We start from the raw sequence: 21,576 nt of genomic DNA, 5'->3' as shown, positions 1-21,576 counted from the left end.
AATGTTATAAACAATTGGCAGGGGTTACAATGGGCTCTGCCTGTGCCCCTTTGTATGCGAACCTGGTGCTCTAGTACTGGGAACAGGAATGTGTTCTTTATACTAGGTTTTCATAAAAAACATATTTACATTTCCTAGATGATGTATTTATTATTTGGAAGGGAACAGTTAAGCATTTGGAAAATGTTATTGCTTATTTAAATAGTATAACAGAATTTTTGAGGTTCACTTTTACCTCTTCTAATGACAGCATTAATTATGTAGACATTATGGCTGATTAAGGACAGAAATAAACAAGACTTTCTACCAAACTATACAGGAAACCAACATTTCCAATAATTACTTACATTATTCTAGTAACCACCCTTATTATCAAAAGAAGAGACTTGTAAAAGTCCAACTGCTTGGAATTTCTAAGATAATTTGAATGATGGAGACTTTGACCAAACTCCTCAACTTGACCAAGATGTTTAAGAAAAGAGGTACCCCCCCAAGATGTTACTTGAAATCAAGGATGAAGTATGCAAAAAATGGTTATGCTCATTTCAGACTATTTTGGGTATGGGCTTACAAGAAATTCATTACACATCCAAGAGTCCCTGTAATAATTTTGCCCTTAGCATGGTTATTAAGTACAATCAAGGTAGCACTGATATTAAGAAGATTTGTGCTAATAATTAGAAACTGATAGATCACAATGAAAAATTATATAAGATTTAAGAAACCAACCACAATTTGTTTTTAAAAGGCATTTTAACCTCAAAGATAAAATGGAAAGGGGAAATAATAATAATTTGTGTAATTCACATTCTGTAGTTCCCTGTTGTATGTTACAATGTGGATTGCAGCATGTTAGCAGTGCAAATTTATACATGGGGGACATAACCTAGTACTTAAAAGTAATAAAAGGGTATTTACATTAAATATTAAACGTGATTGTAATAATAGTGGACTAGTGTACCTGATTACTGCGATTTTTGTCATTACTTTTATATTGGTAAGACTGACTGGGCTCTAAAAAAAGTATTTATTAGCATTATTACAATATTAATACAAGAAATGAGAATAATGCACTTTACAAACTTCTTTGCCCTAATAACAAAACTTGTTTTATTTTTGTAATTGAACAAATTAAATCAAATCTGAGGGGAAGAGCATAGGAAAACAGGTTGGAATACTGAGAATAACTTTGGCAACTGAGACTTGAAGCCAGTTCCCCTTGGAATTAATGAAATGGTCTCAATAGCCAGTGTTTTAAAATTGTGAGCTTCTAAGCTCTAACACCCTTTTTTACATCATAAAGATCAAATTATTTTCTAAGTTATTTATTATTGAATTTGGGTTGAAATGTTTATTTCTGGGAAACCATGTTTACATTTTTAATTAACTATATTAGAATTCAACTTGTCCAATACCTAGTTATACTGAGCACTCCATTTGTTAGTTTTGTTGTGATGGTAATAATTTATTAATTAAATGCAGAGATTTTATACAGTCTATTTGTTCTGATGAAGTCTTGCTTAGATGGGACAAAAGCGCTTCAAAGGTAAGCTGTGATACAATTATGTTATTAAATGTGCTGTTTTAAAATGTACTGGTTGTTTGTTTCTTGCACTGACTGCGACCCTTCCCTGAAAAATTTGGTTGTAAGTGTAGAACACTATCACTCTTCCTTTAGTTTGTAGAAATTTAGACATTCCTAATGTGACTGATATGAGCAAATCCATTATGTCACTCAAAGATTAACCTTCACTGATAGGCCACCTGCTTGAAGTAATGAATATGAAGATGTTGGGGGAGCAGTTGCTTATAAATTAATTAACTCCATCTCATAATTAATATTCATTAAGTAAAACTCACGGTCAGATGAATCACTGATTACATTGGATACATAATAAACAGAAAATGTTTTATTGCTTAGCTCAGATCCTTGAAGCAGTTCTCTTACAGTTTGACAACTGCCTTCAAAAATGACAGCAAAATGTCAAAGGGTAACTGCTAAATAATAAGAAATGTGAGTGTAAGAAACAATATTTAAACTTTTTTTTTGCTACAGTGATACTGGTAGTGTTATCATGCCATACAAACAGGTTCTCAGCAAAACTGCTGTGAAGGAACAAAAACAGTAAGCAAAGACTTCAGGATAGAACTATCCACCATCTCATGATTTAGCAAATGTATTTTTGCCCTGACACTTGTAAAATGTCTGATTTTTTTTCCCTTGTTTTAAATATTTTTATTAAATTATCACATAAGAAATAGGCACATTAACAAAAGACAAACTATATATATTTTTTCATTTACATGCATTACACATTACATGTTCTCTTTTTAACAGTTATCATTTACTCCAATATTATATAAATAACTGGTTTCCTGCTTTTCCTTAAATCTAATTCTTTTGATCATTAATCTGCATACACTGCTCCCACAAACTCCATTTATTTTTTATGTAATTTGCACCTTCCCTTTTCTAAAGATCCCACCTCCAGTTCATGAGAGGAATCCCATAGACAAGAGAGAACATGGAAACTCCAAAAAGACATTGGCCGGAGGTCAGGATCGAACCTTGTACTTTGGGTATGATAGGTGAAGACCTTAACCATTATGTAAACTATTTTCTTCTCCAATGAAGAATAAAGGCACCGAAGTTACACACTGAGAGCTATATTCAAAGACTTTATAACAAAAATAAGAACAGAGAGGTGAGCGCTTTCACAACTTGACGTTGCTTCATCAGACAATGTTAGATCAGGTGATACCTGATTAAATACTTAAGCAATTAGTATAACACTAAGTCCTTAAAGCAATAACATCAAATAAAGACTAGTAAAGACAATGCCTTGACTAAATACATAACTAAGGCAATTCTTAAACTGCTCTTCAATACTTACCCAAGAGATGCACATACATTATTCTGCTTCTATAAAAACACGTATATCCTTAAATTATTTTAAAAAAGGTAAAAGTTTTTAAAACCACCTACATAGAGACATACATATATATCTTAAAAAACATATATAGACCATAGTAAGGCATTAGAGCTATATACAATATTAATGTTTCAGACGTCTTGCCTTAAGGCAGGGAATCAATGAGGTACAACCATTTAAACCAGGATATCTATCTGCATTCAACTTGATAATCCACTTTTGTTCTAGTTCTTCAGTATAATTTTCTATGTCACCTCCCCTATTCGTCCTTTGTATTTGTTGTATGATTAAAAATTTAAAAAGATGAGTGCAATCTGTGATTAAAACATGATTAGTTAAAGCATTCGACTGCTTCTGATTCCGTATATCCCTTATGTGCTCTAATATTTTATCTTTAAAAATCCTATTTGTCTAACCTACATAATAGGCATGACATACTTGACAGAAACAGAAATAAATAACATCAGCACACTTACAGTCATAATAGTTATTTGCATACAATTTAAACTGTCTAATAGGATGAATATATTTATTTTTGGTATAAATATATTGGCAAGCTGTACAATTCCTACAAGGAAAAGTACCTTGTCTACTAGAAATTTTTTTTCTCATAGGCTCGTATTCTTTATTACAAAGATGTTGCTTCAGTGATACATTATTTTTAAAGCTAAAATTGGGAGTAACGCCAATGGTAGAAACAAGGCCTGGTATTTCCTGTAATAGATGCCAATTTTTCATAAATTCAGCTCCAACTTTACCCCTCTTTCCCCTTCAACCTTCCCTCAGGAAATACCATCAAATATAACTCCCCCTATTACCAATAGGGAACAGGTCCATAGTGCTCTCTTTCTAAGACCAAGAACACTGCATCATTGGGCCCAGACAATATCCCAGGATTCCTTCTAAATAGCATGAAACATGACCTATCAGGGCCTCTGGAATTACTATTTAACTGTAGCCTCCAAATTGGCTTCATGCCTCACGAATGGATAACAACAACAGTCATCCCTCTGCACAAAGGAGGGCCATCCACAGACCCTGGGAACTTCAGACCCACAAGTCTCACTAGTCTTATATGTAAAGCCATAGAACGAATTAGCACAGAAATGATCAATAGAGATATAGTAAACCTCCAAACACTGAACCCAACCCAGTTTGGTTTTGTCAAGGGCAGATCATGCCTACTCAACTTGGTGGACTTCTATGAGAAGGTAGGCAAAGCAATGGATGAGGGAAAAATGGTTAACACTGCCTACCCTGACCTGGCCAAGGCATTTGACACAATATCCCACTTGGGCATTGTTAGTAAACTCAAGAGGTTAGGTACAAACTCGTGTGTCACCTGATGGATAGCCAACTGGCTCATAGACAGGACCCAGGAAGTTAAAATTGGGGAGTCCGCCTCTACAAAGAGGCCAGACACAAATGGAGTCCCTCAGGGATCATTCCTTGGACCGCTCCTTTTTGGCATTTACTTCTCTGAAGTCAAGGCCAATGTCAGTGGTCTCTGCGTGACTACATTTGCAGATGCTTGCAAATTAGGAGCTGTCATCGAACCCCATACTAACATAAATGTGCTCCAGGAGGGGCTGACAAAGACAAACAACTAGTATGAGAGCAATGGACTAAAACTAAATGCGAAGAAATGCATAACAGTATCCTTTGGGAAGTCATCCACCCCTGGTAACTATCATATTGACAACACAACCCTTAGAGTCGACTCAGTAGTCAGGGATTTAGGGACACACACACAGATAGTAATCTAGCCTCTGACCATCATGTGTCTACAGTAGTGAGGAAATCATTCTATGTTGTACAACTTATAAACAAAGGTATGGCATCTAAGTCCAAGGAAAAAGAAGTTATGATCTTACCATAGTGTTCCATCTGTATTGTCAATCTTCACTCATTCTTGACTGAAGGGTTTGATCCCTTGGAAATGGCTGTTGTACAAAGCTTGTGCCAGCCAAAACTCTTGATCTAAGGCTCTAAACCATACTGCCTCTCTTCCCATTACCTCAGATCGAGTTTGCCTACCACTAAGGACAAATGGAAGCTCTGTCTGAGGAACTATCCTATGACATAAACCCCCGGACTAGTTCCAAGCATCCAAGAGGGTGGAATGTGAAGAATGAATGAAGATTGACAGCACAGATGGAACATTATGGTAAGAACATTTATCTGATGTTGTCAAGCTTCATTCATTCTTGACTGATGGGACAGTGTCCCCAGCTACTTTAGATCCTGGGTGGCCCTAAGGAAGAATACTCCTGAACAACACAGAGCCAAAGGACGCTTTTCCCCTGGAGACCCTGTCTAATTTGTAATGAGTGATAAAGGTATGTGGAGTACCACAAGTTGCAGCTGCACATATGTCTTACATAGAAGCTCTGGAATGGAAGACCACTGAAGTGGAAACGGATCTTGTAGAATGAGCTCTAACTTTTGATGGTAGTTTGAGTTGATTCTGGTTGTATATGAAAGTAATGCATTCTCTTACGCATTTTGACAGGGTGACCCTTGATGCAGGTTTGCCCAATCTGGTACCTGAAAAGGATAGTAATAGTTGGTCTGATTTTTCCAAAGGATTTTATTCTGTCCAAGTAAAAATTTAATTGTCTGTGGACATCCAACATATGTAAGCAGTACTGTCCTTCATTTGAAAATTTTGGAAAGAAGACTGGTAGGTCTATGGTCTGGTTGATACTGGATTCTGATATAACTTTTGGAAGGAAGGCGGGATTGGTTCTGAGTGATACTCTTTCTTTGTGGAAGATTATACAAGGACAATTCACACACACAGTTTGTAACTCTGAAATTCTCCTAGCAGGCGTGATTGCCACTACGAAGAGGGTCTTCCAAGAGAGAAACTTGAGGTCACAAGTGGCTGCTGGCTCAAAGGATTGATGAACTAGGCATTGTAAAACTAAGGTCAAATCCCAAGGCACTACTGGATCTTTGAAAGGGGGTTTCAAATGCTGAGCGCCTTTATGAAAAACTTTGCACGGACGATGAGACATCAAAGAATGATCATTAAAACAGTTATGAAAATTTGAAATGGCAGCTAGATGAATCTTAATTATAGAGGTTGAAGCTCACAATTGAAATAAGGTGGCTAAGTATTCCAGGACCTTATCAACTGGTGCTGAAAAAGGATCAATGTCATTTGTACACATCCAAATAGAGAATCTTTTCCATTTACTGAAGTAAATTTTTCTGGTGGATGGTTTACGTGAAGCCAGAAGTATCTTCGGCACTGGGGAAGACACAGTTGTTTTTCCTGGCAATTATTTGAATTGGAGAAACCAAGCTGTCAGCTTGAGATGTTGAAGGTTGGGATGCACCACAAGCCCTGATGGTGAGACAGCAGGTCTGGAGTTGGATCCAGAATCTAAGGGTGGTGAACTAGGTGAGGCCAAAGAAAAGGAAACCAGACTTGATAGGGTCAGTAAGGTGCAATGAGTGCCACTTCACTTCTCAACCATTGGGCTTTCCTCAGAAACTAGGGAATTAGTAGACTTGGGGGAAAGGCATACAGAAATCCCGAGGGCCAATTATGAAGAAGTGCATCTCTCAGGGACTCCCTGTCAGGAGGAATTAGGGCAAAGTAGCTGCTGCATTTATGGTTTAAGGGAGAGGTGAACAGATCACAGCAAGGCAGACCCCATCGGCGAAAAATCTTTGTCGCTATGTTGGGATTGAAAGACCACTCATGAGGCAGATTGATACACCTGCTCAGTTTGTCTGTAATTACGTTGGAGTTCCCCAGGTTATGCGTTGCTAGCAGAAAGCAGTTGGAGGCGATTGCCCATTGCCAAACTCTTAGGGCTTCCTGATACAGGTGGGGGGTAGGATCTGGTTCCCTCCCTGTTTATTGATATACCACACTATGGACATGTTTGTCTGATTGCACAGCAATTGTCCCCGAAGGAAGGGCAGACTGAAATAATTGCAACACTAAAATCACTGCCCTCAGTTCTAGGACACTGATGTGCAAATTGGCTTCTTGTGGGGACCAAGTGCCTTGGACTGTCTTTTTCAGAAAATGCCCCCCACCCTATATGGGAAGCATCCATGATCACTACAGCCTTGAGCTGAGGGGGAGGGGGAAGGACAACTCCATAAATTTTCTTCTGGTTTCATCCACCAAGATAAATCCTTTTTGCAGCGATTTATCAAGAGTGGATGGGACATGGGGTGTCTCAGAAGTCACCATTGTGACTCCAAGGCCACTGAAGCAGCGTTTCCAGGGGAACTAATGTTATTGTTACTGTCAAGGATCTGAGAACTTGTAGTACCAAATGAGCAGGAACTTTGTCTTGGGAGAGGATCACTTGTAGTTACTTAGCTTTAACAACCTGTGATGAGGAAGGGAGGCCACATAGTATATTGTATTTAGTCTTGCTCAGATAAATTCCAGATCCTGTGTGGGAGTTGGTTGTGATTTTTCTTTGTTGACTGAAAGATCAGTTATCAGATCTCTTTGGAGTCTAGTAAAGTGTGCCAAGAAGTTCAAGGACTGAATAGCAAAGGTCGATGAAGCAAAGACCCACTTCTCGAATCTGTCCATCATCCGGGCCTCTCGGTTTGGAGAATGGACAGAGGATGTTTCGGCAAGATGTAGAACAAAGTCTATGGTGCACAGCAGTAGATGCCTGGAAGGGGCAGTGAGGAACCAGTCATCTAGATATGGAAACACCTGGAACCCCTGTAGTCTCAAATGAGCTGCTATGACTGCCATGCATTTGGTGAACACCCTGGGGGCTGTGGTACGGCCGAAGGGCAGTGCTCAAAAATGGTAATGACTGGCTCCTGAAGTGGAGATATCTTCAGGAGTACTTCTCCATCTTTATGTGGTAATACACATCCTGAAGATATATAGAGAACATCCAATCATCCTTCTCTAGAAAGGGAAGAATAGACTGAACCGTGACCATCCGGAATTTTGTCTGTTGTACAAAATTGTTCATTCAGCTGAGATCCAAGATTGGTCTCCAGTCCCCTCTCTTTTTTGGAACTAAAAAAGAATCTTGAGTAGAATCTGGATCCTATCTGGTCTGGTGGGACTGGCTGGATGACTCTTTTTTGAAGCAGATTTTGAACTTCTAGTGCTGCTAGATCCATCTGATTGGTGGATCCTATCTGGTCTGGGGGAACTGGCTGAATTACTTTTTTTGGAGCATCTTTTGAACTTCTAGTGCTGCTAGATCTAACTAATTGGGTGGAACATCTGGGATTTGCCTTTGGAATTTGGAGAAAAGGGAATGCGGTAACCTCTGGTAATTTTCGTTTGCACCCAGGAACCTGATGTTACTGTAAGCCAGGCTGAGTGGTGCAGAGAAAATCTTCCCCTGACTGCTTCCAGAGGAAAGCAATCGGGCCTCAACTCAGAAGCACTGGTAGGGTTGTCCGGAAAAAGAATCTCTGGAACCCTGGACCTCCTCTGCCATGGCAGGAGCATCTTCCAGAAGAATTCTGCCCCAGGAGTAATACTCGCCATGTGTGTCCCAAAAAGGCCCTTGGGTCTTCTTGAACCACATTTTTCCACTCCTTTGATTCCTGGAGTAAGGTCTTTGTGGAGGGGAAAAATGCATGCCCACAGCAGAAATGGTCTTCCCATCCTTTTCACACCTAACTAACGTGTCTCCAACATTTGGGCCAACAATGAGGTATCATCAACAGGAGCATTGACAAAGGAAGACTTGAAGGAGTCTGCAAAATCACACAAGTGCATCCAGGCATGCTGCCTAATGGCAACGCCTGTACCCAGTGCTCTAGACATCCCTTCAGCTGTATGTGCAATTAGCCGCATAGACAAATTTGAGATAGACTCCAGGATGGCAAGCGGAGAGGCAACCTTATCTTGAACCTTGTCAGACACTGCTCCTGCAAGGGTGTCTGAAAGCTCAGTTATCACATCCCTTTGGAGTCTAGTAAAGTATGCCAAGAAGTTCAAGGACCAAATCCCACTTCCCAAATCTGTCCATCATCTGGGACTCTTTGGTTGGAGGATGGACAGCTGAACTCTCTTCGACGAGTTCCTTTTTGGTGGCCACCACCACCACCATGGCATCCACTGCTAGACTCTTAGACCAATGGGGCTGATCCTCTGGAGCTGAAAGAATTCTGTCCAGTCTCTGGGGAACAGGCTCTATTGTGTCAGCAGCCTTCCACACATGCTGAACAAGCAACTTGATTAGATCATCAGCGGGTGGGGGTCACCCAAGTAGTAGATGGATGGGAACAAAAAGCTTGCAAGAAAACAGATTCCTCAGAGGATGGGTATGAGGACTTCCAATCACCCCTCTGTTTTAATATTTCCAGGATGTCTCCAAAGGAGACATCTTCAGGGGTGACCATGGGGACCCTTTCCCTTCATCGTAATTGGTATCCTCAGTGACTGATTCTTCTGGAGAATCCAGGTGCTTCCTCGTGCATGATCTCTTACAGGGTGGCTCCTCAGGAAGAAGTTCTGAGGAGAACTCCACAGAGGGGAGTCCCTAAACTAGGGTATCTTGATGCTCTTGTGCCCACTGTCCAGTTGTAGCAGATTGTGGCAGCTGTGAACCAGATGGAACAAACATATGGCACTCCGAAGGGGATGGAACCAACTGGCAGCCTGATGAGGTTATAGCTGTCTCCATAATCTGGAAGGCAGACCCAGCCAAAGAGGGATAGGAGCCCAAAACCAAGAAAGACAACCTTGGAACTGGTGTCACACCCCGCTCCGACAAGCCACCCACCAGAGTAGGAGCCAAGAGAGGACTTGAAACTACCATTGTACCGAGAGCCATGGATGGCGCCATAGAAAAATCATCACCAAACCAGTTGACAACTGGAACGTTGAAGTAATGGGCTCCAAGACCTGATGGCAGGTTGAAGGAGGAGTATATGTAGGAGTCCTGGGAGAGTATGCCTCAGCTCCAGGAGGGAGGGAAGTCCCACAGGGTGTAGGGAGACCTCTGGCTGCCAAGAGCTGATCCAATAATCTGACTACATTATAATTCCTATAGGCTCCTGGAGGAATGGATTGACATTCCCAAAGGAGATTCAGGTCTTGCCACAAAGGGACTCAGCTGCTGACCCAAAAAGGGGTCTATTGAAGGGGAATATCTAGTCTGAGGGGTACGTATAGCATCAACCTTCGGCACCATGGTCTGCTGAATGGTAGGAGAAAAGGGAACTGAACGAGTTGATGCAACTATTGTTGGTGCTGAAGAGGTTGTTGGCGCTGAAGCCGTGGTTAGTGCTGAAGTGGTTTTTGTATGATCCAAAGTGGATGGCACAGATACTGATTTTGTTATTTTCGGTACTGGAGCAGAAGGCAATGACATTTTTGGAACTTTGCCTTCGATTCCGAAGAAACTGTCGGAACCAGGGATTTCTGAGATTTGGAGTCATGTACCCAAGGGGAAGATGGTACCGAATGACTCCGTTTTTTGGTCTCAGATTTTGAAGTCTCCACCTCAGAAAGAGCTTCACCAAAAGGACATTTCAATAAGCCTTTAAGAATCAATGTGTTGAATCTCTCTGCAAGAGTTTGGACACTAAAGCCCTTACAGATATCACAAGGAGGTTGAATTTCCAGATGAGGGACACCCAGACACTAAACACAGGAAAGATGCCCATCGGAATTGGGCATCTTCCTGCCACAGTCCTTACACTGCTTGAAGACAGAGGTTCCTTTTTTGCTTCTCATCTTACCAAAATGCATGGTTCACCCACACACACTTGCTCATAGTGGAAAAGGAGAAAGACAAAGTTTTAGAAAGGTTTTAGAAAAGTAAAACATTTTTTTTTTTTTTTTATACAATATCAACAAAGGTATATATTGAATACCCAGAGCGGAAAAGGAAAGGAAAGGAAGAAACAGAAGAAAAAATCCCAGTGATGGTATTGAAAAGGTTACCAATGGTAAGAGGGAAGGAGAGGCCTACTACCAGCAATGGTATGAGAAATACCCTGAGGTAAAAAAAGGGGGGTAAAAAGCTTCAAATATTCACTCACACAAATAAGGATGTAAACGACAGCAAGAATACAGGTATAAAGCATTTGAAAGTATAATTAGAGAAATAAGAAATAAAATTTTTAAGCACTTAGCTGACAGCAACAGCTGATGTGTCCAATTTTCTATGCAGCAAATGGGACCTGAGGTAGTATGGGTAAAGCCTTAGCTCGAGAGTTTTTGGCTGGCGCGAGTTTTGTACAATGGCTGAGTCGGTTCACAGGGATTTGAACCGAATCCATCAGTCAAGAATGAATGAAGATTGACAACATCAGATGTCATTGTTCCACTGTATTCAGCATTCATCAGACCTATCATTCAGTACAATGCCTCCTTTGGTATGGACCTAACTGGAATGTCCACAGAGATTTCTCACTAAAGGAATACAGGGCTTAAGTAAAATATCTTAAGCAGACTGCCTCACAGCCCTATCCCTGTATTCTGTCTCCTATGGGCTTTTGAGGGGAGATCTATGCCTGTCATACACGGCATTGTCATACCTCCACTCTGATGAACCTTCTACATATCCACAAAGCAAACAGCACCAGAATTATCCATTCCAAAGACTCAAAGCTTGCCTGTGATATAAATAGGACCTGCTGGAGAGACAGGTATGTATCTCAGAGGCTACCCAGTCTATGCAACAGGTTCCCAATCCATGTGAAGCAGAGTTCCTCCCTAATCAATTCAAGTGCAACTTGGACAACTGGATGGGGAACAGGAAATTCATCCCTGGTCTGGCACTTATGCCTCTAATGGACACAGGCAACCTGTAAATGGTTCATTTTCCAGGCCCCTGCTTGTAAATGTTTCATCTCCCAAACCCTTGCTTATACTTATCAAGGGTATCAGAACTTGTCAGAGATTTGGGATGCATGGCTAGGCTTAAAAAGGCCCTTGTGGTCATTAGCCTTGTAAACACCTATGAATCTATGAACTTATATGTGAAGATTCTCTTACAAAATTTACCGAAACACCAACAACTAACAGTTCCCACAGCAATCAAGACACATAGCAATACCAGTGTCACATCTACCAAGCCCTTAAGGCGTAACACTCAAAAACCAAATTTTCTTGTCATTGGAGACTCCATAGTGAGACACATGGATGCCCCATTCACCAGGTTAGATAATGAGAAAATCATGGTCAGCTGCCTGCCTGGTGCCAGGATTCGTCAGATCACACATGCACTCAAGTCTCTTGGCAACAAGTACCATTATGACTCTGTCATAGCTCATGATGGAGTGAACGACCTGAGATGTACCTCACTGGACTACATGAAGAGAGACATGACTGAGCTCTCCAAGTGTGTGTCCCAGGCAGGTATGTCCCTAGCTTTGAGCAGCATATTACCCTCACCTAGAATGATGCCACATTATAAACAAACAATGATCAATTTCAATAACTGGCTCAATCTTTGGTGTCATTCAAAGAGAATCCAATTTCTGTCAGCCTGGGATGATATGGTCGACCAAAAAAGCTGCTTTGTCAGAGACTGTTTGCACCTTGCACCACTAGGCTTTTGGCTGCTGGCAAAGGTTCTTTTCTCCCCCATAGTGCCTTTTTAGGCAAGGTCTCAGAAACAGAACTGCTGACGTGAAAATTGACAGCCATAACAAAATAAGGGTTATGCTGCTAAATGCTAGGAGCTTAAACCAAAAACTGCACACCCTGGACGCACTTCTAGCACTGGAGGATGTAGATGTCAGTGTAGTCATAGAAACCTGGTTCAAGACTTCAGAGAGTTTCCGAAGCCTTGCAAGGCTACAGTGCCTTCCACATCTTCAGACTGCAAAACAAAAGTATGAGAAACAAAGGAAGCAGTGCTTCTATCTCTATTAGAGATAAATTCAGCTCCCGACTAGTTAGACTAGACAACTCCTGGAGTTACTCCATGTTCAGATTAATGTGGGTAAGACCACCATTTAAGTCATAGCTAGTTATAGATCCTCCTCCATGCAGCATAATGTGCACGAGGCCTACTTGACCAAACTGGAGTCAATCCAAATATTGCCAAACACTCTGGTCATGGGGGATTTCAGTTATCCCACCATTAAATGTGAAACCTACTATAGCCTTAACTCACTAGTGTAAAAGTTCCTTGACTGTGTTAACTCAAATGCACTGGAACAAATTATTCAAATATCGACAAGGGGAAAAAAACATACTAGATCTGGTCCTCACTAACATGACAAACAGATGCACTACCATAACTGCTGGACCCTCATTATTTAACTCTGACCACAAATCACTTGCCTTCGAACTAGCTCTAATACCAGAACTCACAAAGGGTGAAGTCAAACTTAAAAGCTGCACCAAAGCAAACTATTTCCTCTTAGGGGAAGGTATAAATGTATTCCAATCCCCACCCCCAACTAGAAGTGGTAACTACAACTTTTATACTAAAGCCCTGTAATGTCACTTGTATAAGTATATAGACTTGGCTGTTCAAGAAAGAAAGAAAGCCAGAGCCCCAAGTAAAAAAAGCAGCCCTGGTGGATATCCAGCATCAACAACTTTATAACAAATGCAAAAAGTTGCTGTCTAAGAAAACTAAGGCGAGGCCACAACTATGGAAAAGCACCCTCAGCCTCAACAGGCAAAAAAGACATCAAATACTCTAAGGTTAACTTTGAGAAAAACTTAATCACAGCCAGGGATACTCATAAGACCTTTTACAGCTACATATATAGCTTTAAAGGTAGGACCCAAGCATGTGCCGAAATAGTGACTAATGGTATCACAGAAACTGATCCCGTATAGAGATAGCAAACTTGCTAGCGGAAAGATTTGGTGAAAATTTCACTCCCTTATCCCCTCCAAAGTTATCACAAGCCTTGTCCCCAATTCTCCCCACCACCCTACATATCTGAAGAGGCCATTAAAGCCTTGTCTACAGCAAAAAATACAGCCTCTATGGGACCAGACAGCATTCTATGCTGTCTTTTCAACAAACTAAAACATGAACTAGCATCACCATTAAGTACCCTATTCAATCACAGACTAACCACTGGCTTTGTTCCTGCAAAATGGAGAACAGCAACAGTTATTCCCCTCCACACAGGTGGCTTAGCAACAGTCCCAGGGAATTATAGACCTGCAAGTCTGACCAGCCTCATCTGTAAAGCAATGGAATGTATAATCATGGACCTCATAAATAAAGACATAGGCAACCTGCAAATACTGGCTCCACCCCAATCTGACCTCAAGGGTAGAGCCTGCCTGTTAAACCTGGTGGATTTCTTTGAAAATGTGACCAGGGCCATTGACAAGAGCAAATCTGTGCACACAGTATACTTCGACTTGGCAAAGGCCTTTGACACAATCCCACACTCGGGCATTACAGATAAACTTAGCAAATTGAATGTAAACCCCCTTTCTTGTAAGATGGGTTGCCAACTGGCTCACAAACTGGTCACACATTATCAAAGTGAGTGACTCCACTTCCACCAGCACACCTGTCACCAACTGGGTGGCACAAGGGTCAGTGCTAGGCACCCTAGTGTTTAGTATATACTTCTCAGAAGTTCAGGCCAAAACTAAGGGGCTGTGGCTAACCAGGTATGTAGACAACTGCAAACTGGGTGCCATTATGGAATCGCCAAATGAAATCAGTATACTTCAGGAGGGTCTTACACAGACCAACAACTGGTGTCTTGGTCACTGTCTCAAACTGAATACAAAAAATGCATCCTCATTCCCTTCAGTAAAAGCAATGTCGCTTCACACTATCAAATTAACAAAACCCTATGTACCTACAAAGTGGTAAGATATCTGGGATCACAAGTAGATTGTGACCTTAACTTTGACCACCATGCTGGAGGGATAGATTCCTGTCCCAGAGACTTCCCATACTCTGGAACAGGCTACCCATCTATGTCAAGCAAAGTTCTTCATTAGCACTCTTCAAGAAAAATCTTGATGAGTAGATGGGAAATAGGAAATACACCCCAGGGATCACTTCTGTGTCTCTGCTCGACAGTGGCACAGGAAAATAACTTTCTTGGGTGGCGTAAGCCAGGGAACCTTGTTGGCTAGGCTTACGTAGGCCCTTGGGCCAATAGCCTAGTACCTACTACCTATGAACCTATGTGTCTACTGTAGCACATTTGAATAGCAATTTCATTGCCTCTAGAGCAATGACAGTTAAACCCCCTTTACTCATCACTAATCAGGCTCATAACTGAGTATAGCACCCCTTTCGGCATGCAGTGTACAAAGCACCTACAACTGGATAGACCTCAGAGATTTCTAAGATCAAGGGACTACAGCATGTGCCTTACACAGATTGACTGAAGTCCCTGTCACTATACTCAGTATCATATAAACCTATTAATGGAGACTTAGACCTAGCTTACAGAGCAATCTCTGATGCAAACCTAATGGATTTGCTGCACAACCTTAAAAAACAGAACTAGAGCTACCTGCTCCAGGGACCTAAATATGGCCTGCGAATTGAAAAGGATGTGCTGGAGGGACAGATTTGTCTCCCAGTGATTACTCTTTCTTTGGAATAGGCTGCCAATTCATGTGAAGCCGAGCACCTCTATGACACTGTTCAAAAGGAACCTGGATGAGTGGATGGTGCACCATAAATTCTTACTGAGGAAAGCGCCCACAATCCTCCTTGACATGGGGAGTCATTAACAAATACAATCCTGGGTATTGACTACAGTATCTATGGTATCACACTGAGATGAAATGTCTAGGCTTGAAATTACCTCTGGGTTGACAGCCTAGTAAGCTCCTATGATCCTTTGCTTGGCAGCAATGCAGATAGTTTCTCAGTGTTCCTTCGTAAATTGCCACCACCTCTTCTCAATCTTTTCTACCCTCTTCTGACTGATTTATCGTTATTAAACAATATTTTATATACTCTACTAATTATCCCTTTTTTTAACAGTGGCTTCTGTTCTAGACTTGACTAAAATCTCTACCAGAGCTGGTCTTTCACTTAGCACTTTCCCTATACTCAGATATCAATCCCCAGTAGGGAAGGCAGTCTATGATCTCCAGTCCAAATTTCTGCTTAGCCTCATCCCACTTTATCACTTTTCCCTCACCAGTTACTTTTCCTTGCCAGTTTTCTACTATAAATTCCAGCCCCCTTCAGTCTATTTCCTAAAGCCCTACTTGCAGTCATCCCTATTGGAAAAATCTCCCTCTACCATTGCTATTTTGGCTTAGTTCTTAAAATACTTTCTCTACTTTATGAATATACTATTCTGTATGTTTTTTTAAAAAGAAACATCTTTATTGAATTATCACTTATGAGATAGACAATCACACATTTATATAAATGAAAACAAACTATGCTGACATGTTTTTCAGTTGCAAACATTATACATCACATATATTATTCTAGTTTTTAAATCATGAGATGGAAAATAGGAATGTGCTACACAGGATGCATCCGGGATGAGGGGTGTGATTACAAGGGAGATATTGAGATATAGTAAGACTGTGCCTCTGCCCTCCACCCCTTATGATCATCTGATTTCCAAATCCCTCCCTCCCCTCCCCCTTTCATTGCTTCACTGTTGAATAAGCTATTCATGTAGTCTTCCCACCAACTGTTTTCCACAGATTCATGATACTGCGTGCCCACCCAGCAAACTAGCACTGTTCTTGTGTAAACCTACTTTACTCCATACCATCTCCTGCTCATTTTCCAGGAGTTCAGCAAAGCTTGTAGCCCTAGCTTACATTCCAGAAGAATTTGACTTGCATACAGTGCCATCCAGGCAGTTAAGTACCTTTGATTGCTAAATCACACTTAGATTATTTTCTGTGATCACTTTGATTTCCTGCTTTTAAGTGCGCATTGCACAGAATTCTTTGCTTAAAAAATAAATAAATAAATAAATAAACTTGTCCTCTCAGTTACTGTCTTGAAATTACACTCAGGGAGTGTGTGTTTAAGTAGTTTGTGCTAGTATTGCACTTGAGGGTGTCTTCTATGTTTTTACATTAAAATGCCTGGGTTTATTCATCTTGTGGCAGGAGGTATTTGCCTGGTCTGTCTAAGCTGGGAAATACACAAAAGGACTCAGTGTAGCCATTTTATTGACCAGAGGGTCCATTATTTAGTTTTCTGTTTTTTCTGTGCTGCCATAAATTTTGCATGTTTGTGTGGGTTAGCAGTGCCCTGTACAGCAGCAAACACCTACAAAGCAATTTTTCTCTGTGGAACGGATCCATAAAACTGTAGCTTCTAAAGCAGCAATATAGTGCAAATACCTTGTGTGCACTGTGATTAATGAGGAGTGTTAAGAGTATGATGAACATAATGAGAGATCATTTGGTATAATAGTTAAGGTCTTTGCCTCTCATGCCCAAGGTACAAGGTTTCATCCTGACCTCCAGCTAATACCAATGCCTATTTGGACTTTGCATGCAATGTACAAGGACCTGATGACTCGAGTACGATTAGTGTTTAGTCTCATAGAAGAGTTCTGGTGGGAGTGGGTGTATAATAGGGTTCAGCTTTGAGCCCACTGCTGTTCATACTGGTGATGGACTACATTAGCAAACAGGTCAGAGAGGTCAGAACAACAAAGTTGCTGTATGCAGATGATGTGGCATTACAAGCAGACTCTGAGCAAGAACATTAGCAAAAGCTGGGGGAATGGAATGCAAAACTAAAGACACATGGGAGGAAACTGAATACTGATAGGGCAGTGGCAATGGCAGCAAATTGGGAAAATCAGAAGAAGTTAAGAGCTGAGACAGAAGGGAAGATAGTGGAACAGGTTAACAAATTCAAGTATCTGGGAGGGGTGGTTAAGGAGAAGGGAAATCCGAATGAGGAAATCAAAGCTAGAATTAGAGGATCTGCAGCAAACTGGCACAGAGTGTCAGGTGTAGTGCATGACAGAAGTATGCCACAGAAGCTGCGACCAGTAGTACTGTATGATACAGAAACCTAGGCAGCAAAGGCAGAGCAGATGAGAAAGCTAGTGGTGATGGAAATGAAGTGCCCTAAGAAGGGTGGTAGGATGCACACTGTGGGCCAGACAAAGAAATGAGGACATCACAGCAGATGCCAAAGTAGCTCCAAATGCCACCACATTGCCTCCGTTGTACGGAAGGGTTTCTACATGGCCCACCACATAAATAAGGGTATTTCATCCAGGAACAAGGAGGTCATAACATCCCTGTACTCCTCCCTTATCAAAGCCATTATAGTGTCAGTGCCCCCTTCGGCATGTACCTTGCCAAGCACATGCAGCAGTTGGAGGGACCACAGAAGTTTCAGACCAGGAAAATCCAAGGTCTCAAACACCTACCCTATACAGACAGGCTAAATGCCCTGTCCCTCTTCTTAGTCTCATACAGACTGCTCAGAGGTGACCTCTGTCTGGCATACAAGGCCATCTCAGACCCAGGCTTGATGGAGTTGCTGCATATCTGTAAGTCAAACTCCACTCACGCAACCTGCACGCAAAGCCTCAACCTGGTCTGTGATATTAATAGAACTTGTTGGAGGGATAGATTTGTTTCCTAAAGACTCCCCTGTCTATGGAATAGACTCCCTCCATGTCAAGCAGAGTACCTATCTAGCCCTCTTTAAGAGGAACCTGGACAACTGGATGGGAAACAGAATATACACCCCTGGGATCCCACCCATGTCCCTGCTGGACATAGGAAACAGGTGCTGACTTTGAGGGAATACGGGCAAAATTCTTGGCTAGGCTTATAATGACCTCCGGGCCAATAGCCTATCATCCTATGAACATATAATTGCAGAAAGGATCAAAGAGAACTTATTACGGTGGTTCAGGCACATGTTCAGAAAAACAGAAGACAATCTGGTGAAGATGATTTAGGACAGATATGAAGAAGGTAAGAGGAAACGAAGGCATCCAGCAAAGAGGTGGACGGATTGCATGAGAGAAGATCTGTGACAGTCAGGCATGAGTGTTGAAAAAGGCAGGAGTGTGGCTTTGAACTGAGAGAGATGGCGACAGTTAATACTACACCCCAACCCCATATAGAAAATGGAAAGAAGGGGGTTGATACTGTACTTATTTATTTTATTAGAAAGGTGGGGCATGTGGTTTTAATTTAATTAGTTACTATGAAAATTTTGTCTCTTTATAGAAGAATTTTTGTGTGTGCATGTAGATTTAATTATACTGATAACCTGGATTGTAACCACTGGGTCTGGACTGGTGCTGCTATTGGAAAGGGATGAGAAACCTAGAAAGAGGTGAAAACAGTACTCTTAAGACCCAGTTGCTGGTAGACAAACACAGTGCAACAAACATGAGGACTACACAGGTTGTACTGAAGGTGAATTAAATAAAGTTTCTCAATTGGACAAAACTATATTAAAAAACATTAAGTAATAAAAAAAAAACACACAAATACAAAAGAATTAAACAGATAGCCCATTCTCTAAGTGCAATAATGACTCACAGGGTAGGCATTATCAGGGAATTATTGTCCTTCCAGGAATAATAATGCCCTCCCACCAGCAGGAAGCTTGCATTAATTCCCTGATAATGCCCATCCTGTGTTGGGTCTTATTGCTTACATGACACAGAAAAGGGGGGTGCACATAAATTACTTTGCCTGACGTATTTGGGTAGGGTTTGCTACTGCAAATCTGGGGGTGGGGGTGGTGTTCTACACTAGTGCTGCAAAATGCTCTTGGAAGCAAGAATAATGCAAAAGAACAGAACATGTTTTATTTTGAAAATCTTGAGAAAAACATGAAAAAGTTATGATTAGTTTTCAATACTATAGTATAGTCATGCTCAGATTAGTTTTCAGTAGAGCAGTCATTTTCTAGCTTGATAGATGGGAAAGAAGTGAAGGGGATAGCTCAAATTTCATTTTACAGATGGAGTTTACTCAGCGGGGTTGAAATGGTCTCAACAATGAAATGTAACAGATGAGAAAAAAGCTATGGAGTGCCCTACTGCATCCTCTTATGACAGATAAGACCATTTTAATTTAAAGACAATGAAGAGCATGCCAAGCTGCCCTTTGCCTTGAATGTCTGCTTCAAGTTCTCCAGAAAAAATGTGCTACTTTTCTAATTTGAACATAAATATAAACAAATGATTTTTTATAAACGTTAGTTATATATACTCCTCTGCTTACTACTTTTTGCTAGCCTGAATGATTACAGCAGATTCCTTCAGCAAATTAGTAAGGGATTACATAACATTTACAGGCAATTAGAAAACTCATGTATATCCTTATCTTCCACTCTTTTGAAGTAAGATGTGATTTTATGCCATGCAAACAAACTCAAACTATAAAGCTATACATAAATCAATTAATTTTAACTGTTAATGAACATTGGTTACCTTGAGGGTGAGAATCCTCCAGTTACAGATGGGGATGAAGGGGGTGTAGGAGATGATTCTTTCACAGCTGGAGATACAGAAGGTGGAGTAGAAGAAAGGACACTGGAAACAGAAGGAGCAGCATCATCTGAATCACCTAAGGAAAAAATATATTTTAAAACATCTGGTCCAGTCGGATGAGGATGGAAATATAAAGTATGCTTACTTTTATATTACTACAATATAAAAGTAAGAAAATTCCACTAACCATTTTTTTCATAAGATAACAAAGGTAATCTTATTGTCCTGTCACTGCTTCTTCAACACCCATCCTACTAAATCTCTAAACACAAGACTCCCACAAATTGCCCGCCAGTAACAAACATTTTCCATTTTGTTTCCCATCAAGACTACTAGGCTGCTAAGATGGAAAGCATCAGACTGACATGAAACAGGAATTTTGTGTGTGTGTGTGTGTGTGTGTGTGTGTGTGTGTGTGTGTGTGTGTGTGTGTGTGTGTGTGTGTGTGTGTGTGTGTGTCTGCAGGGGGCATGTTGGTGCCAATCATTTTTTTTTCACTGCAGCCTATTCATATCTACAAAGTCATGACATACTTAAGTGTTAAATTTTAAGGATAAACATGCACACCCTTTCCTGCAGTATGAGCTGTCACTACTAATCCTGGACACTTGGCTGGGGATGGTCAACAGGTTAGAAAAAGCCACCTAATCTGAGAAAGCATGTGTGCCACTGTAAATATAAGCCCATTGTCCTCCCCAATCAACTGGGTAATCTTCAGTTTGTCATGAGCTCATTTCTACAATAAGAATGCCAAATCACAATTGAGATGACAAGTAAAAGTGTGCACTATCTTTCTGAACAGAATTCCTCAGTTTTAGTTGGATATAATCAACATTTAAAGAGAAACTAAATCCCTGCCATTAAACTGTACAACAGAATGAAGAAACTGTTGCAGAAAAAGGTGAAGTCCCAAGACTGGAAAAACTCCCTTATTAGCCTCAACTAAAAGTTGAGATCCCTCACCAAATCCTCTAAAGCCAGCTATGAAGGCAGAATTGCAGCAACACTAAAAACAATCACAAAGCCTTCTATAGTTATAACAAGAACCTCCACAGCAATACTCAGATTTGCTATGAGTTACTGCACAGTGGTACCTCCTATACTGAGCCAACAGATATTGACAACATACTGGCAGACAGATTCAGTGCCAACTTAACCCCCAAGAAAGAACCAATCACAACACCAGACGAATGCCAGGCACCCAGCATTACTGCAGCACAGGTTAAAGCAGCATTGTCCAAGGCCAAGAATACAGATT

The 21,576-nt window shown here is 40.9% G+C and overlaps 1 protein-coding gene across 1 annotated transcript in view; it reads right to left on the bottom strand.

The window, feature by feature from the left end:
- Positions 1-21,576, bottom strand: part of PACS2 (phosphofurin acidic cluster sorting protein 2) — a 1,734,969-nt gene that overhangs the window by 268,777 nt on the left and 1,444,616 nt on the right. Inside the window, exon 22 of the mRNA XM_044073533.1 lies at positions 20,259-20,394. Coding sequence (XP_043929468.1) covers positions 20,259-20,394 — 136 coding nt within the window. The remainder of the gene's footprint in view (positions 1-20,258; positions 20,395-21,576) is intronic.

This window comes from Protopterus annectens, chromosome 6.part0 (assembly GCF_019279795.1).
Source record: "Protopterus annectens isolate FY-2018-M chromosome 6.part0, PAN1.0, whole genome shotgun sequence".
NCBI classification, from domain to species: Eukaryota; Metazoa; Chordata; order Ceratodontiformes; family Protopteridae; genus Protopterus; species Protopterus annectens.
Note: the sequence above shows the minus strand (reverse complement) of the source record. Positions and strands in the feature narration are given on the sequence as shown.